Source organism: Gekko japonicus, unplaced genomic scaffold, assembly GCF_001447785.1.
Source record: "Gekko japonicus isolate JY-2015 unplaced genomic scaffold, Gekko_japonicus_V1.1 scaffold426, whole genome shotgun sequence".
Lineage (NCBI taxonomy): Eukaryota > Metazoa > Chordata > Lepidosauria > Squamata > Gekkonidae > Gekko > Gekko japonicus.
Genome location: NW_015160848.1, coordinates 286,455 through 301,692, shown reverse-complemented (window position 1 = coordinate 301,692; position 15,238 = coordinate 286,455). Strand labels below are relative to the sequence as shown.

At 46.2% G+C, this 15,238-nt stretch overlaps 1 protein-coding gene across 1 annotated transcript; it reads left to right on the top strand.

Moving 5' to 3' along the window:
* The first annotated feature begins 1,847 nt into the window (after window positions 1-1,847).
* On the top strand, window positions 1,848-2,284 carry LOC107118310 (keratin-associated protein 5-5-like). Its single transcript, XM_015420617.1, has one exon. It carries the CDS (start codon window positions 1,848-1,850, stop codon window positions 2,217-2,219), a length of 372 nt encoding a protein of 123 aa, XP_015276103.1. The 3' UTR covers window positions 2,220-2,284.
* The last annotated feature ends 12,954 nt before the right edge of the window (window positions 2,285-15,238 follow it).

Genomic DNA, 15,238 nt, shown 5'->3' with positions numbered 1-15,238 from the left:
CCAATAGCTAGCAATCCAAAACTGTCCAGTGAAGCCTGAGCGGTGGGTGTTGCCTTCTGACACACTTCTGGTGATATCAGGGGGTGCTGCATATGCAAATAGGTTATGCTAATGAGTTACGCTAATTAGCTCCTGCACCTCTTTTTCTACGAAATGACCCCTGGTTTGTTTCTTCCAGCAACCTGCACAACTTAATGATGCATTAGATAAAATCTTGGACCTCCAAATATCTCAGGCAAGAGGGTCCCAATAACATTTGTCCGAAGCTCAGGATTGTATGGGCATCAGATCCCTCAAAAGGAGGATGCTCGTTCGCTCAAGGTATGGACCCACCAGGGCCATTGCGATAAGGAGAACCCCACCAAAGGACGTTGACCCAGGACGAGGGTGAATACTGAGGCAGCCAGAGGTGACGGGGCAGAAAGAATTGGACATAATTTGGGGACTGAAGAGGGCGACAGATCCCAGTGGCAGCCAAGAAATAATATTGGAATCTTAAAATTTGCACGTAACAGGCAAAGCCGGTGATTTGCTTCCACTGCGGTCAGCCCAGAGATGCCGCAGGTTCATTCCTGTTTTGACTCAAGTTAACTCGGATAGGGCTTCTGACCAAGTCATTTAATATTGAATGGTGAGGGATGACTACAGGGCAAAATATGCTCACACTATAATATGAAGTCAAACACCTTTTAAAAATGCCACGAGGAGCTCTGAAATATTTTACAAACTAAACACTCCGAAATGAGTCATACATTCTGTGCTCCCCAGAGACGGTATAAAAGCTCTTGACACCTGCAACCTTCTCCACAGCTCTGCTCAGACCTCTTGCTTGCTTCTCTGCTTCTTCTGCTCTTGGTAAGTCCATTATAACTTCTTCTCATTCTTTCAGGTGCAGAGCGATGTTGGGCTGAAGCAACAGAAGAAAGTTTGAGTCCGGTGGCACCTTGAAGACCAGCAAGTTTAAGTCAAGGTATAAGCTTCCGTGTGAAGGCACACTTCTTCAGAAAGAAGAAGAAGAAGAAGATGACTTAACTGATGTGCTCGAACACAAAAACTTATACCATGAAATAAACTTTGTTGATCTTCAAAGTGCCACTGGACTCAAACTATTTTCTTCTCATTGTACATGATATGTATGGTAGGAAAGTCAGACAGAAAGCCAGGAAGCAAGTTGCAAATGTGATTAGTGGAGATTCTCACCCATGAATGTTCACATCTAAAGGAAGGAAGGAAAGGAGTAGAAGGCACCTGGAGAGAATCTCAGGCACAGGGATAAAAGGAGGAAATGCACATGGGTCTCTGGGAAATAGACAGTTCTAGAAATGAATTGACGAAATTTCTAAGCCAGGAAGCAAGTTGCAAATGTGATTAGTGGAGATTCTCACCCATGAATGTTCACATCTAAAGGAAGGAAGGAAAGGAGTAGAAGGCACCTGGAGAGAATCTCAGGCACAGGGATAAAAGGAGGAAATGCAATGGGTCTCTGGGAAATAGACAGTTGTAGAAATGAATTGAGGAAATTTCTATGCTGCCTCTCCAGAGTCTAAGACAACCACATGGATGAGATGAATGGTGGAAGTCCCATACCTTCAATTTTCAGCTCATATTAGGGATGCCAACCTCCAGGTGTGTCCTGGCAATCTCCTAGAATTGCAACTGATCTCTGGACCAGTAGAGATCATCACTCCTGGATTAAATGGGTCATTTGGAGAGCGAAGTCTACTGTACTGTATTACCTGGGGAAGCGGTTATACTTGTGACATTGATCAGTTTGTCCTTCAGCCTCTCTCATTGATCTGTACCATCCTTTCCTAATGTAATTCCAGACTCACTGCCACCTTTCCAAGATGTCTTGCTGCTGTCCACCATCCTGTGCCACCCCATCTTGCCCCAAGCCTTGCTGCCCCAAGCCTTGTTGCCCCCCATGCTGCCCCCCATGTGGCTACCCAACAGGCGGTCTGGGTTCACTGAGTTGCTGCCCCAGTCCATGCTGCCCCCCTTCGTGCTGCGGTAGCTCGACACCGGCACGTTGCCTTGGCATCACCAGTGGGGCCAGCGTCTCCTGCATCAACCAGATCCCACCATCCGAAGTCACCATACAGCCACCTCCTTGTACCGTTGTGGTCCCAGGGCCAGTGCTGGCTGCTTCCTGTGAGCCTCTCCGTGTGGGAGGCTACACAGCCTGTGGCGGCTGCCCCCCCTGTGGTTGCATCTGTTAAGCTGGAAAGGGGAGCTTCACACGAACGGGAATGAAACGGCTACCTGAAAAGTATGGAACGGATTGATGGCTGATGATTTCACGGACTTGGGTGTCCGAAAGAATGGCACTTCATCGTTCGGACTAGGATCGGTGCTTAACAAGTTTTCAAAAGCCCATGACCACAAACATGTGATAGTTCCTTTGTATTCTCTCCGCTCTCACCTTGAAACTTTTTTGTCCTCTATGTTTCCCTTCATTTTCCTAAACCTATGTTGATTTCAAGTCAGGAAGTGTATGAACATCTTCCCTCTGTGGTCTCCAAACATTTGAGTGGGCCACAAAAGTCTTCCTGCCTCAACGATAACTTTGTTTATCTTTGTATTCATTTGCTCTGTGGCCTTTCAGTTATCCCACACAAACGGGCAGTGGGAAAGCCACTGTTTGCTGAGTAAAGAAGGTGTGTTTGTCACCCCTGAAACTGCTTCACTGCAAATGATGTCATCTCCTCTCCTTGTCTGCAATAAAACTTCTGCCTGCATCAAAATTTATCTTGTGGATTCAGTTGCTTCTTATTTCTAAAGTGGTGAGGGGTCATCACACAGTGGTAGTGTACATAGAAATAGACCCAGATTCATTATTGGGCTTCTCAATCACATGTAGCAGCTGCATGATGTGCAGATGCCATTTAGAACCGTCCACGTAGAGTTCAGTGAGCTCTTGGCGGGGAAGGCTGGGTCCAGGCACCAGCTCGTTTCTGGACAAGCAGTATGCCAGTTAGCATTGTAAAGTTCAAGAGGAAATATGTGATGATGGTGACTGAAAAGTACTCGGAAACGTGGAGTGATTCAGCAAAGAGTACTTTATTAGTGAAGAACAAGACAAGAAACCCCGGCACGCAGGCCGGTATATATGCTCAGAAACCCACCACCAAAACACACACCCTAGTGACCCTATAGGTTATTTACAGTGGCCGAGAGTCCCATTGGCTCTCGGCCGCGGACCTGGCCCTCTGGTTGGTGCGGGCTAGGATCCGCTCCGCTATTGTTCTGCAGGCGCGAAGCTCTGGGCTTGTGCTTGACCGCATGGCCCAACGGTCGCGCACGTGGTAATGGCGGATACATTACAGTGACAAAGTGGGAACAGGCCTTCCATTTAAAAGAGAGGGTTGAGGCCCTCCGAACCATTGAAATGGGGAGCAGAATTGTGCAGGGTATGGAGACTCTTCCTCTTGACGTTCTGGATGGGAGGACCACACGAGTCCATTTGGTGTCCGAGCAGAACTAGCTCAGACCTTTAAATATAGGAAATACGAAAGAAGCGTGAAGAATCCTAACACTCGATGGAATTTGCCTTATGGTCCATACATAGCTTTGACATTCCACAATTTTGAATCTGAAAGCATTATTAGTTGGATTGCAACCCTTCAAGGACACTATAGTGATGAGCTTAGCCAATTACAATTTCTTGCAGTCAGTTAGAAGAAGAAGAAGAGATTGGATTTATACCCAGCCCTTCACTACCCAAGGGAGTCTCAGAGTGGCTCACAAACTCCTTTCCCTTCCCCTCCCCACAACAGACACCCTGTGAGGTAGGTGGGGCTGAGAGAGCTCTGACAGAAACTGCTCTTTTCCAGGAACAGCTTTGCCAGAACTATGGCTTGCCCAAGGTCATCCAGCAGGTGCAAGTGGAGGAGTGGGGAATCAAACATCATGGCACTGCCTCATTTTTGGCAATAGAGGAAGAAGAAAATGGGATTTAAATGAAATACTGACAAATTCCAAAATCTGCCCCATTTTATTTATATTGCCCAGATTTTGAAGCATAAAACCAGCAGGAAATGGCTGTCTCTTCTGACAAAGACACTTCAACTGCTTGGCTTCTCCATGGCTGGCTGGCTGGCTACTGACATGGGCCAGTGGCCACCAAACCATTATCTTCTCCTGCTGTGTGGCTCACTTTCTCCTCAGTGGCTGTTGCTAGGCAACCAAGCATGGATCTGTCAGTAAAAAGGTGGGGGGGAGTCCTTTTCCAGGCCTACTTTGGTCTTTATAGGGAACTCATTGGGGCCAGTCCTGACTAGGGTTGCCAGCTCCAGGTTGGGAAACTCTTGGAGATTTTGTGGTGGAGTCAATGGAAGCCAGGGTTTGGGGAAGCTAAATAGAATGCTATAGACTCCACCCTCCAAAGCAGTTATTTTCTCCAAGGGGACAGAGAGATCTGCTGTCTGGAGTTCAGTTGTGATACGAGGTGATACCACAGCCGGTGTGGCATAGCAGTTAGCGCTTCAGAGAAAGGTCAACCAAACCCAGGTTCTTGCTGTGGAAGCTGAGTGGGTGATTTTGTACTGGTCAGAGACTTTCAGTCTAACCTACCTCACAGGGTTGTTGTGCAGATCAAAAGGGGGAGAGGAGAATAATGTAAGCTGCTTTGGTCCCCACTGCAGAGAAAGGCTGTACTTTTCCTTTTGGGGAAACAGTGTTTCCAATCTCCATGTGAAAACTGGAGATCACTCAGGATTACAACTTCTCTCCATATGGCAGAGATCAATTCTCCTGGAGAAAATGATGGACTCTGTGTCATTATACCCTGCTGAAGTGGCCACCCTATAACAGCCAGTGTGACGTAGCAGTTAGCACTTCAGAGCAGGGCCTGCCAGACCCAGGTTCTTCCTGTGGAAGCTGAGTGGATGATTTCAGACCAGTCACAGACTTTCAGCCGAACTTACCTCACAGAGTTTTTCTGCAGATCGAAAGGGGGAGAGGAGAATGATGTGAGCTGCTTTGGTCCCCACTGCAGAGAAAGACTGTACTCTTCCATTGACTGTTGTTTCCTAATCCTAAATCCTTATGGCTTCCTTTCTCTTCCACCTCTACATAAATGACACCAATCACCAACTCTCTAGTGAAGTTTTCCATCCACCTCACCTGTCCCAAAGACCTTTATCAAATCTGTTTTATGCCGATGATGCCGTGTTGATATCTCAGTCTTCTGTTGGCTTACGATGCTTACTGAATGCTTTTGTACCTTGTTGCTCCAGTGGTCCTTAGATATAAACTATCATAGACCAAAGTTGTAGATTTTGTAAAGGTGCTCCATTTAGCCATTTATCTTGGTCTAGGAATGGACATTCAATTGATCAGGTGGACACTTTCCAGTCATCTTTTTCCAGGACCTTCTGACTGAACCATTTTTCTAGCTTGGCTTGGGCTCTGCTTAAACACAATTAACAACAGCAAAACCTAAATGGATCGGGAGGCACTGAAAATGGGGAGCATAAAGTCGGAGCTTAAAGGTTTGCACTTGTTATACTAAAACCAAGGGTTCTTAGCCCTGCACAACAACTCCTAATACTGGTGTTGGGGATCTTTCTAGTTAACTGCTAGGGGTGCCCCAATGTTCTAAAACCAGGATGGAGGCCTCACGGGAATGCTACTAAGATTTCCAATAGAAGAAGGACTGAGCAGGAGAGGAGAACCAAACACCTAGCCAGGGAACCCTCCTACCCACTGCACTGCCATTCCAACCTGTAGGCTCAAAATGGAGTAAACTACAAGCAGATTTCTCTGCCTGTGAACTCAATGTTTAGCTTAGGTACCAAGAGAACCAAACTCCTCTTAGAGGAGAACCCTGTTGCCACTAACTCTTCGCCAGTGAGGAGAATCAAACTCCTTATGGGAGAATCTTCCCGCTGTCGATGGCTTGGGCATGGAGAACCAAACTCTTTTTAGAGGAGAACCCTCCTACTCCACTACCCCGTGTTAACTGTTTTCCACCAATGGGAGTGACTCATGGGGACTCTATATAGACAACTTCTTTGTCTCTTTTCAAAAGAAAAGGCACAGTGGCTTGCCTTCTACCAGAACTTCATAGGAGTTCCTACAGGAAGAGTTTTATCCCCACTGTGAGGATGCTGGACTTCTCTTACAGGACCTCCCATCCCACCCCGGATTGGGGGGGGATATAGACTACAAGGGATTGTTATATATGTCTTTTATGTGTGGGGGGGTATGGTGTTCCTTAGCTGAAGACCCTGGCCTTGAATCCCAACCTAAATATCCTACCAAGAATAAAAACAAGAACTCTCCTAGAAAAAATAGGACTTCTCCACGTCACCCCCTTTATTTCAACTGAGCTGAGTCTGTCTGCACAGAGCCATTGCCCAATTGGTGCAGCTAAGGAAGGTGGTTGAAGAAGATGAAAAGAGGAGCAGACCACCCACAAAGGTTTTCTGCTCTCTAGAGCCAATCACACAAGAACTTCACTCATACTCTCAAATGGGTGCTTCCACTGAAACCATTCCTCTATGTCTGCACTACTGAAGACACGTGTGTGCAAACACACATTCAGACATGCAGGGTGTGCACACATGTCTGCACCATTAGACTGTTAACAACAATGGCCTGCCTTGAAGTTTGGGGAAAGTAGTTATGCAGCAGGGGAGGCTAGACGAGTACCATGGATCACACACCTGTTTATACCAACGTCCGGTCCAGTAGGAAGACTCCAGATTTAAAAAGAAAATTAAATAGTTTTTATTGACTAATTTCCCTAATTGCGAGAACACAAAGCATTCAAGAAAAGAGCAAACAATTCAGAGCTAAGAAAAAAGATATGATTGATAGAGGATAGAAGGGTCAGTTATAGGGGTTATACTATCTGTCCAGATGTGCAGAGGTCCATTGAGAAAAGATTATGACCAAAACAGAGTTTGGGGGTGAACTGCCAGTGGGCATCTGGGCAGACACAGTCGAGGCCATGTGCTTTGGTGAATATAGACATGGGAAAACAATGCAGACCAATGGGACGCCTTCAGAGGCTTGTCTCAGGTGAAAAAAGAATCACTGGTCCAATAAGGGGCCCATAGGGGTGTGACACCAGGAGAAGTAAAACCTAGGGGTGACCAATAAGGTTACAGAGGGGCAGAGACTGAATTCACAATACTGTTGATGAGATTAAACAGGTGCTGGCTGGCTCTACTGGAGCTGGCTGAATGGGTTCGATGAACATTGATGGTCCTGCCAAGGCAGGTTGAATAGGTACCCAGGTTTACACAAAAGGTGGGAAATGATTCCCTGATTAGCATCAGGAAGGATTGTCAAACAGTTGAATGTTGTATTAGTTTATCTCAGCATCATGAGGGATGCAGCAGGAAGGACAGGTGTGGAGTCTACAAAGGTATAGGAGTCACACAAAAGGGCTATGTGAAGTTGTGGAGACAGAAGGGCTATTTGCCAGGTGGCCACTGAATAGCTTTAGAAATGCAGATATTGTACCTGGTGGAACGCAACATTGTTTCATATGCATACCTTGCTGGGTAGAGGAGGAAGGCTGGAGGTTGTTTCAAGGGCCGCCTTGTGCAACCTGAAAATGGAAACCCTTTTTAAGAGCTATGACTAGCTCTATGGCTAAGGCTAAGAATGCCTTCTTTGGCCTGACCTTGTGGGTCTCTGGTTCTGGTCAGAAGTGGGGGAGCCCTGCTATTTAGGGCTACCTGCAAGTAAGGTATCACCTCAGGGCTACAGATGGCTCTAAATGGCATGTACTCATTATCATGGTGTCACATACCTTCTCAACAGATGTTGACTGTGACTGAGGAACCCAATATTGAATAAGAACGTAAGAACATAAGAGATGCCAATGTTGGATGAGGCCAATGGCCCATCCAGTCTGACTATCACACAGTGGCCAAAAATACCAGTGATATCAGGAGGTCCAGCAGTGGGGCCAGGACACTACGAGCCCTCACACTATTGATGCCCACCACAGCACCAAAAATACAGAGCATCACTTGCCCCGGAGTCCCTATCTATACCTTGTGGCTAATAGTCACCGATGGAATCTAGGTCTATTCCTATGTACTCTACCACTAAGCAATGACCCTTCCCCATTTTTCAAGAAAATAGAATAAGAAGCAAACGAATCCACAAGAGAAATTTTGATGCAGATTGAAGCTTTATTGGAAAAAAAAGGAGAGGGGGTGAATTCATTCCCAGCGAAGCAGTTTTAGTGATGACAATTCCTTCTTTACTCAGCAAATAGTGGCTTTTCCACTGCTCATTTAGCTAGGATAACTGAGAGTCTACAAAGCAAATGAATACAGAGATGAAAACAGGTTACCGTTTCGGCAGAAAGACCTTTGTGGACTCCAGCAACATTTTGGAGCCCCAAAGAGGGAAGATCTCCATACCTTCTGGTTTCAAAAGTCAAGATAAGTTTAATAAAATGGAGGGAAGCTTAAGGGGGGAAAAAACCTTTCAAGGTGAGAGTAGGTAGAATACAAAGTAACTATCACACATTTGTGGTCATGGGCTTTTGAAATCTCGTTAAGCACCAACTGATCCTGTTTTGAACAAGGAAGTGTCATTCTTTCTGACATCCAAGTCCGTGGAGTCGTCAGCCATTGATCCGTTCCATATTTTACAGGTAGCCATTCCATTCCGATCCTTGTGAAGTTCCCCTCCCAGCTTAACAGAGGCAACCGCAAGGGGGGCAGCCGGCACAGGCCGTGTACCCTCCCACACGAAGAGGCTCACAGGAGGCAGCCAGCACTGGCCCCGGGACCACAACGGTAGCAGGAGGTGGCTGTATGGTGACTTCCGATGGTGGGATCTGGTTGATGCAGGAGACGCTGGCCCCACTGGTGATGCCAAGGCAACGTGCCGGTGTCGAGCTACCGCAGCACGAAGGGGGGCAGCATGGACTGGGGCAGCAACTCAGTGAACCCAGACCGCCTGTTGGGTAGCCACATGGGGGGCAGCATGGGGAGCAGCAAGGCTTGGGGCAGCAAGGCTTGGGGCAAGATGGGGTGGCACAGGATGGACCACAGCAGCAAGACATCTTGGAAAGGTGGAGGTGAGTCTGGAATGACATTAGGAAAGGATGGTAGATATCAATGTGAGAGGCTGAAGAAAGAACAATCAAAGTCACACGTATAACTGTTGTCCCAGGGAGTACGATGCTGTAGCATCCACACTCCAAATGTCCCATTTAATACAGAAGCAATGATCTCTACTGGTCCAGAGATCGGTTGCAGTTTTGGAGATTGCCAGGCCTCCCCAGAGGTTGAAAACCTTAATTTGACCTGAAAATTGAATGTGTGGGACTTCCACCATTCCTCTCATCCATGCAGGTATCTTAGGCTCTGGAGAGGCAGCATACAAATTCCCTCAATACATTTCTACCTCAACACCTGTCTATTTCCCAGAGAGCCTCCTGCTCTTCCTCCATTTATCCCTGTCCCTTAGAATCTCTCCAGGTGCCTTTTCCTTCCTTCCTTCCTTCCTTCCTTCCTTCCTTCCTTCCTTCCTTCCTACCTACCTACCTACCTACCTACCTACCTACCTACCTACGCAAACATTCATGGGTGAGAATTCCCATTAATCACATCAAAAACTTTTCAAAAGGAGGAACATTTGCAACTTGATCCCGGCTTTCTGTCTGGCTTTCTCACCACATATTTCCTGTACAATGAGAAGAAGTGATAATGGACTTACCAAGAGCAATAGAAGCAGAGAAGCAAGCAAGAGAGCTGAGCAGAGCTGTGGAGAAGGTTGGAGGTTCCAGGAGCTTTTATACCATCTCTGGGGATCACAGAATTTATGATTCATCTCAGAGTGCTTAGTTTGTAAAATATTTCAGGTCTCCCCATTTAACCTCATGTTATAACTTTGAGCATATTTTGCCCTGTAGTCATCCCTCTTCATTCAATATTAAAGGACTTGGTCAGAAGTCCTATCCGAGTTCACTTGAGTCAGAACAGGAATGAACCTGCGGCATCTCCGGGCTGACCACAGTGGAAGCAAATCGCCGGCTTTGCCTGCAATGCACAAATTTTAAGATTCCTTGGGTCCCATTGCCCTCTTTTCCCCCCAAGTCAAGTCAAAAAATTTTCTGCCCTGTCCCTTCTGGCTGCCTCAGTATTCACCCTCATCCTGGGTCAACGTCCTTTGGTCAGGTTCTCGTTATCGCAATGGCCCTGGTGGGTCCAGAATTTTTAAGGAGATAACATTTCATCAATGGGAAAACTAATGGACAAAAGATGTAACATTTACTGTGAGTCAAGCTCTAAGAGAAATAAGTACCAGTTGTGCTTTTGATGGTATATTAGTCAAAATATATAAAAAATATGGACAGGAATTATTCAGGGACACATTGGAAGTGTAAAGAGGCAGAAAGTACCTTTTATCACATGTGGTGGACATGCAAAAAGCCAAGAACATTATGGAAGGACATACATTCCAAGATTCAGAAAATTCTGAAAATTAACTTTGCTATGTTACTTATTTTACATATTTTGGATTATAGTTTATAAGAATTACAGAATATAAACTATGATGATATCTTAATAATTATTTAAGTATCAACACATTGTAAGGGCAGGATTTAATGTTAAATGTTGCAATCTTTTCGTGTGATACATTTATATAAAATGGTCCATTCAATCCCTTTTTATGGCTACACATTTGATTGATGTGACTGTAACAGTTAAGATACTGAGATTGGGAGAGAAAGTATTTTTGATTATTCCATATTTGAAATCAGTGTTTTATATTTGACATTAGCATTGTAAATGTTATATGCTTATTAAATTTCTGATGTCACATTTCTGATTAAGATTATTTAGATTGTTATATTAAGATTAAGTTATATGCTTATTAAATTTCTGATGTCAAATTTCTGATTAAGAATATTTATCGTCCTTGTAATATATAATTTAAAACTCAGTACCCCTTTTTCTTTCTTTTTCCTGTATTCAATGCCTATAAAAACAATATATTTTTTAAAAGAAGAATGCTACTCTGGTCAAGGGCGATTGGGGTAACTGGAACACTACTGAAGGACATTGACGCAGGATATGAGTGACTACTGAGATAGCCCGAAGGGAACGGGCAGAATTTGACTCAACATTGGGGCCAAAGTGGGCAATGGACGCCAGAGGTGGGCCAAAAAATGATATTGGAATCTTAAAATTTGTGCATTGCAGGCAAAGCCGGTGATTTGCTCCCACTGGTCATCAGCCCGGAGATGCCACAGGTTCATTCCTGATCTGACACAACTAAACTTGAATAGGACTTCTGACCAAGTCCTTTAATACTGAATGGTGAGGGATGACTACAGGGCAGAATATGCTCACACTATAATATGAAGTCAAACACCTTGAAAAATGCCACGAGGAGCTCTGGAATATTTTACAAACTAAACACTCCGAAATGAGTCATACATTCTGTGCTCCCCAGAGACGGTATAAAAGCTCTCGACACCTGCAACCTTCTCCATAGCTCCACTTAGACCTCTTGCTTGCTTCTCTGCTTCTATTGCTCTTGGTAAGTCCATTATAACTTCTTTTCACTCCTTCAGGTGGGTAGCCATGTTGTTCTGAAGCAGCAGAACAAAATATGAGTCCAGTGGCACCCTGAAGACCAACAAAGTTTAATTCAAGGAATAAGCTTCCTTGTGAAAGTACACTTTTTCAGATAGAAGGAGGAGGAGGAGGCAACCTGTCTGCTTCAACATGAAATCTTATACCTTGAATTAAACTTTGTTGGTCTTCAAGGTGCCACTGGACTCAGACTTTGTTCTTCTCATTGCATATGTTTCATAAAGGAAGCAAGTCAGAAAGCCAGGAAGCAAGTTACGAAAGTCCATACTTCGGGAAAGGTTTTGATGTGACCAGTGGCATCTCTCACCCATGAATGTTAGCATCTAATGGAAGGAAGGGAGCAGAAGACACCTGGAGAGATTCTGAGTCATGGGGATAAAAAGAGGAAGCGCAGGTGGCTTTCTGGGAAATGGATAGGTGTTGAGGTGCATTGAAAAAAATTGTATGCTACCTCTGCGGTGCCGGAGACACCTGCATGAAGGACTTTTAAAACACTCATGCAAAATTGTTTGGTAGTTATCAATCTGTATGTACTGAATGTTATTGCTTATTGAATGTAATGCATATTTATACCTGACTAGGATGAAACAACGACACACACTGCACTTTACTAAATGATGACCATAAATAGAACACATTAGTTTGTTAAAAGATCTTTGCAGTGTATACTAATTTGTTACTAAAACCTCCAGGTGTGGCCTGGCAATCTCCTAGAATGGCAACTGATCTCTGGACCAGTAGAGATCATGGCTCCTGGATTAAATGGGGCATTTGGAGTGTGGACTCTATGGCACTGTACTACCTGGGACAAAGGTTATACTTGTGACTTTGATTGTTCTTTCTTCAGCCTCTAACATTGATATTTCCCATCCTTTCCTAATGTACCTCCAGACTCACCACCACTTTTCCAAGATGTCTTGCTGCTGTCCTCCATCCTGTGCCATCCCATCTTGCCCCAAGCCTTGCTGCCCCCCATGCTGCCCCCCGTGCTGCCCCCCATGCTGCTCCCCATGCTGCCCCCCTTCATGCTGCGGTAACGCAACATCGGCACGTTGCCTTGGCATCACCAGTGGGGCCAGCGTCTCCTGCATCAACCAGATCCCACCATCGGAACTTGTGATACAGCCACCTCCTGCTACCGTTGTGGTCCCAGGGCCAGTGCTGGCTGCCTCCTGTGAGCCTCTCCGTGTAGGAGGCTACACGGCCTGTGGCGGCTGCCCCCCTTGTGGCCGCATCTGTTAAGCTGGTAGGGGGATCTTCACATGAACGAGAATGAAACGGCAACCGGAAAAGAATGGAACGGATTGACGGCTGACGACTTCACAGACTCGGGTGTCAGAAAGAACGACGCTTCCCAATTCAAATCAGGCTCAGTTGGTGCTTAACAAGATCTCAGAAGCCCATGGCCATGAACATGTGATAGTTCCCTTGTATTCTCTCCAGTCTCACCTTGAAACTTTTCTTCTCTATGCTTCACTTCATTTTTCCTAAACTTATGTTGATTTTGAGACAAGAAGGGTATGACCATCTTCCCTCTGTGGTCTCCACACGTTTCAGGGGTCCACAAAAGTCTTCCTGCCTCAACAATTGCCTTTGTTTATCTCTGTATTCATTTGCTGTGTGACCTTTCAGTTGTCCCACCTAAATGGAAAGTGGGAAAGCCGCTGTTCGCTGAGTAAAGAAGGCGTGTTTGTCACCCCTGAAACTGCTTCACTGCAAATGATGTAACCTCCTCTCATCCCCCCCCCAATAAAGCTTCTACCTGCATCAAAATTTATCTTTTGGACTCAGTTGCTTCTTATTTCTAAGGTCTTGGAAAGTGGGGAGGGATCGTCGCTCAGTGGTACAGTACATAGGAATAGACCCAGATTCAATATTGGGCTTCTCATTCCCAGGCAGCAGAAGTTACATGCGTTCACACACACTAAATAATGCACTTTCAATCCACTTTCAGGGCGCTTTGCAAATGGCTTTTACCGTGTGAAATGGCCAAATGCACTTGCAAACGGTCACTGAAGTGGATTGAAACCGCATTATTTACAATGTATGTAACTGCTCTTTGAGAAGGTACATGACACCATGATGAGCAGAGGCCATTTAGAGCCCTTCACATTGAATTCAGTGACTCAGTAGAAGGCAACATTGCCTATTCATATGGCTTGCTGGACCAGAACACAGATCCTCCTAGTTCTGCAGCCAGCCAGACACTCCTAGGGATATGTTGTCGAACGCTTTCACGGCCGGAGTTCATTAGTTGCAATAGATTTTCCAATTTGTGAAAGACCACGGCCACACAACCCGGAAAATCTACAGCAATGTTTAGGGATGTTCCAAAGGCACGAGCCGAAGGGTGAGCTAAAGGGCTCTTTGCCTGTGGCTCTTAGCCTAGGGACTCTTAGACTAGGGGCGCTGTAAGAAGCCCAAAAAGAGCCAGAAAGACAAGGCCCTAGGCTCTTTGTCTTTCCCGTAAAATAATTTGACTTGATAACAAAACCCACATAAATACCAAGGGTTTAAAAGGGGGATTATATTTATTTATTTTAAAAGAATTATGAAGCCAGAATGCCAGCAGGGGGTTGGGGGCTATCCAGTGTTTTGCACGGAGTGTCACATGTATGACTATCTGCCCACTGGGCAGAAGTCTTGGGTGTGTCCTCGGTGCAAGGAGCTCCTGGTTCTCAGGGAACGTGTGTGCTCCCTTGAGGCCAAGGTGGCTGACCTGGAGAAGCAGAGACAGTCAGCTAGGCGCACAGAAAAGACTCTCGGGGACTTGTTAGCTACGTCCCACTCTGGATCTGGCAGCCCCGCTGCTGTCAGGGAGCATGAGGGTCTAGGGGAAACAGGGCACCATGCTGAGGATAAGGGGAATGTGCCCTCAGAAGGGACCTCTTCCCCAGCTGGTGAGCGGCTCTCCTTTTGCACCAAGGAACCATCCCTGAGCAGGGTGGGAGGGGGGCTCTTGGTAGTGGGTGATTCGATCCTTAGGCAGGTAGACAGCTGGGTGGCGAACCCGCGTACTGACCGTATGGTGACTTGCCTGCCTGGTGCGAAGGTAGCGGACATTACGCGTGTTTTAGATAGGCTGGTAGATAGTGCTGGGGAGGAGCCAGTGGTCGTGGTGCATGTCGGCACCAACGATGTGGGGAAATGCAGTCGTGAGGTCCTGGAGGAGAAATTTAGGCTGCTGGGCAGGAAACTTAGGTCCAGGACCTCCAAGGTAGCCTTCTCAGAAGTGTTACCTGTTCCACGCGCAGGGCCGGAGAGACAGGCAGAGATCAGGAGTCTCAATGCGTGGATGAGACGATGGTGTAGGGGGGAAGGGTTCAGGTTTGTTAGGCACTGGGATACTTTTTGGAACAAGAGGGAGCTGTACAGGCGAGACGGTCTCCACTTGTCCCGAGAAGGAACCAGGCTGCTGGCACTTAAAATCAAAAAGGTGGCAGAGCAGCTTTTAAACTGAATATTGGGGGAAAGCCGACAGGAGATGAAAAGTCTCTGGTTCGGGTTGGCTCATCTGAGAGAGGTGAGGGGGTACCGGTTGCTTTTCTACAGGGAGGTGGATTGAAATTGTCCACAGAGGCCATGGCTGGTGACATGGACTGCCGGACAACGACTCGAGATAGCAAGAGGAAGGATGCAGGCTTAACTTGTAAGGGAAA

Bases quoted from the DNA above. Each gene is read 5' to 3' on its own strand.
- LOC107118310 (XM_015420617.1), top strand. From the start codon at position 1,848: ATGTCTTGCTGCTGTCCACCATCCTGTGCCACCCCATCTTGCCCCAAG.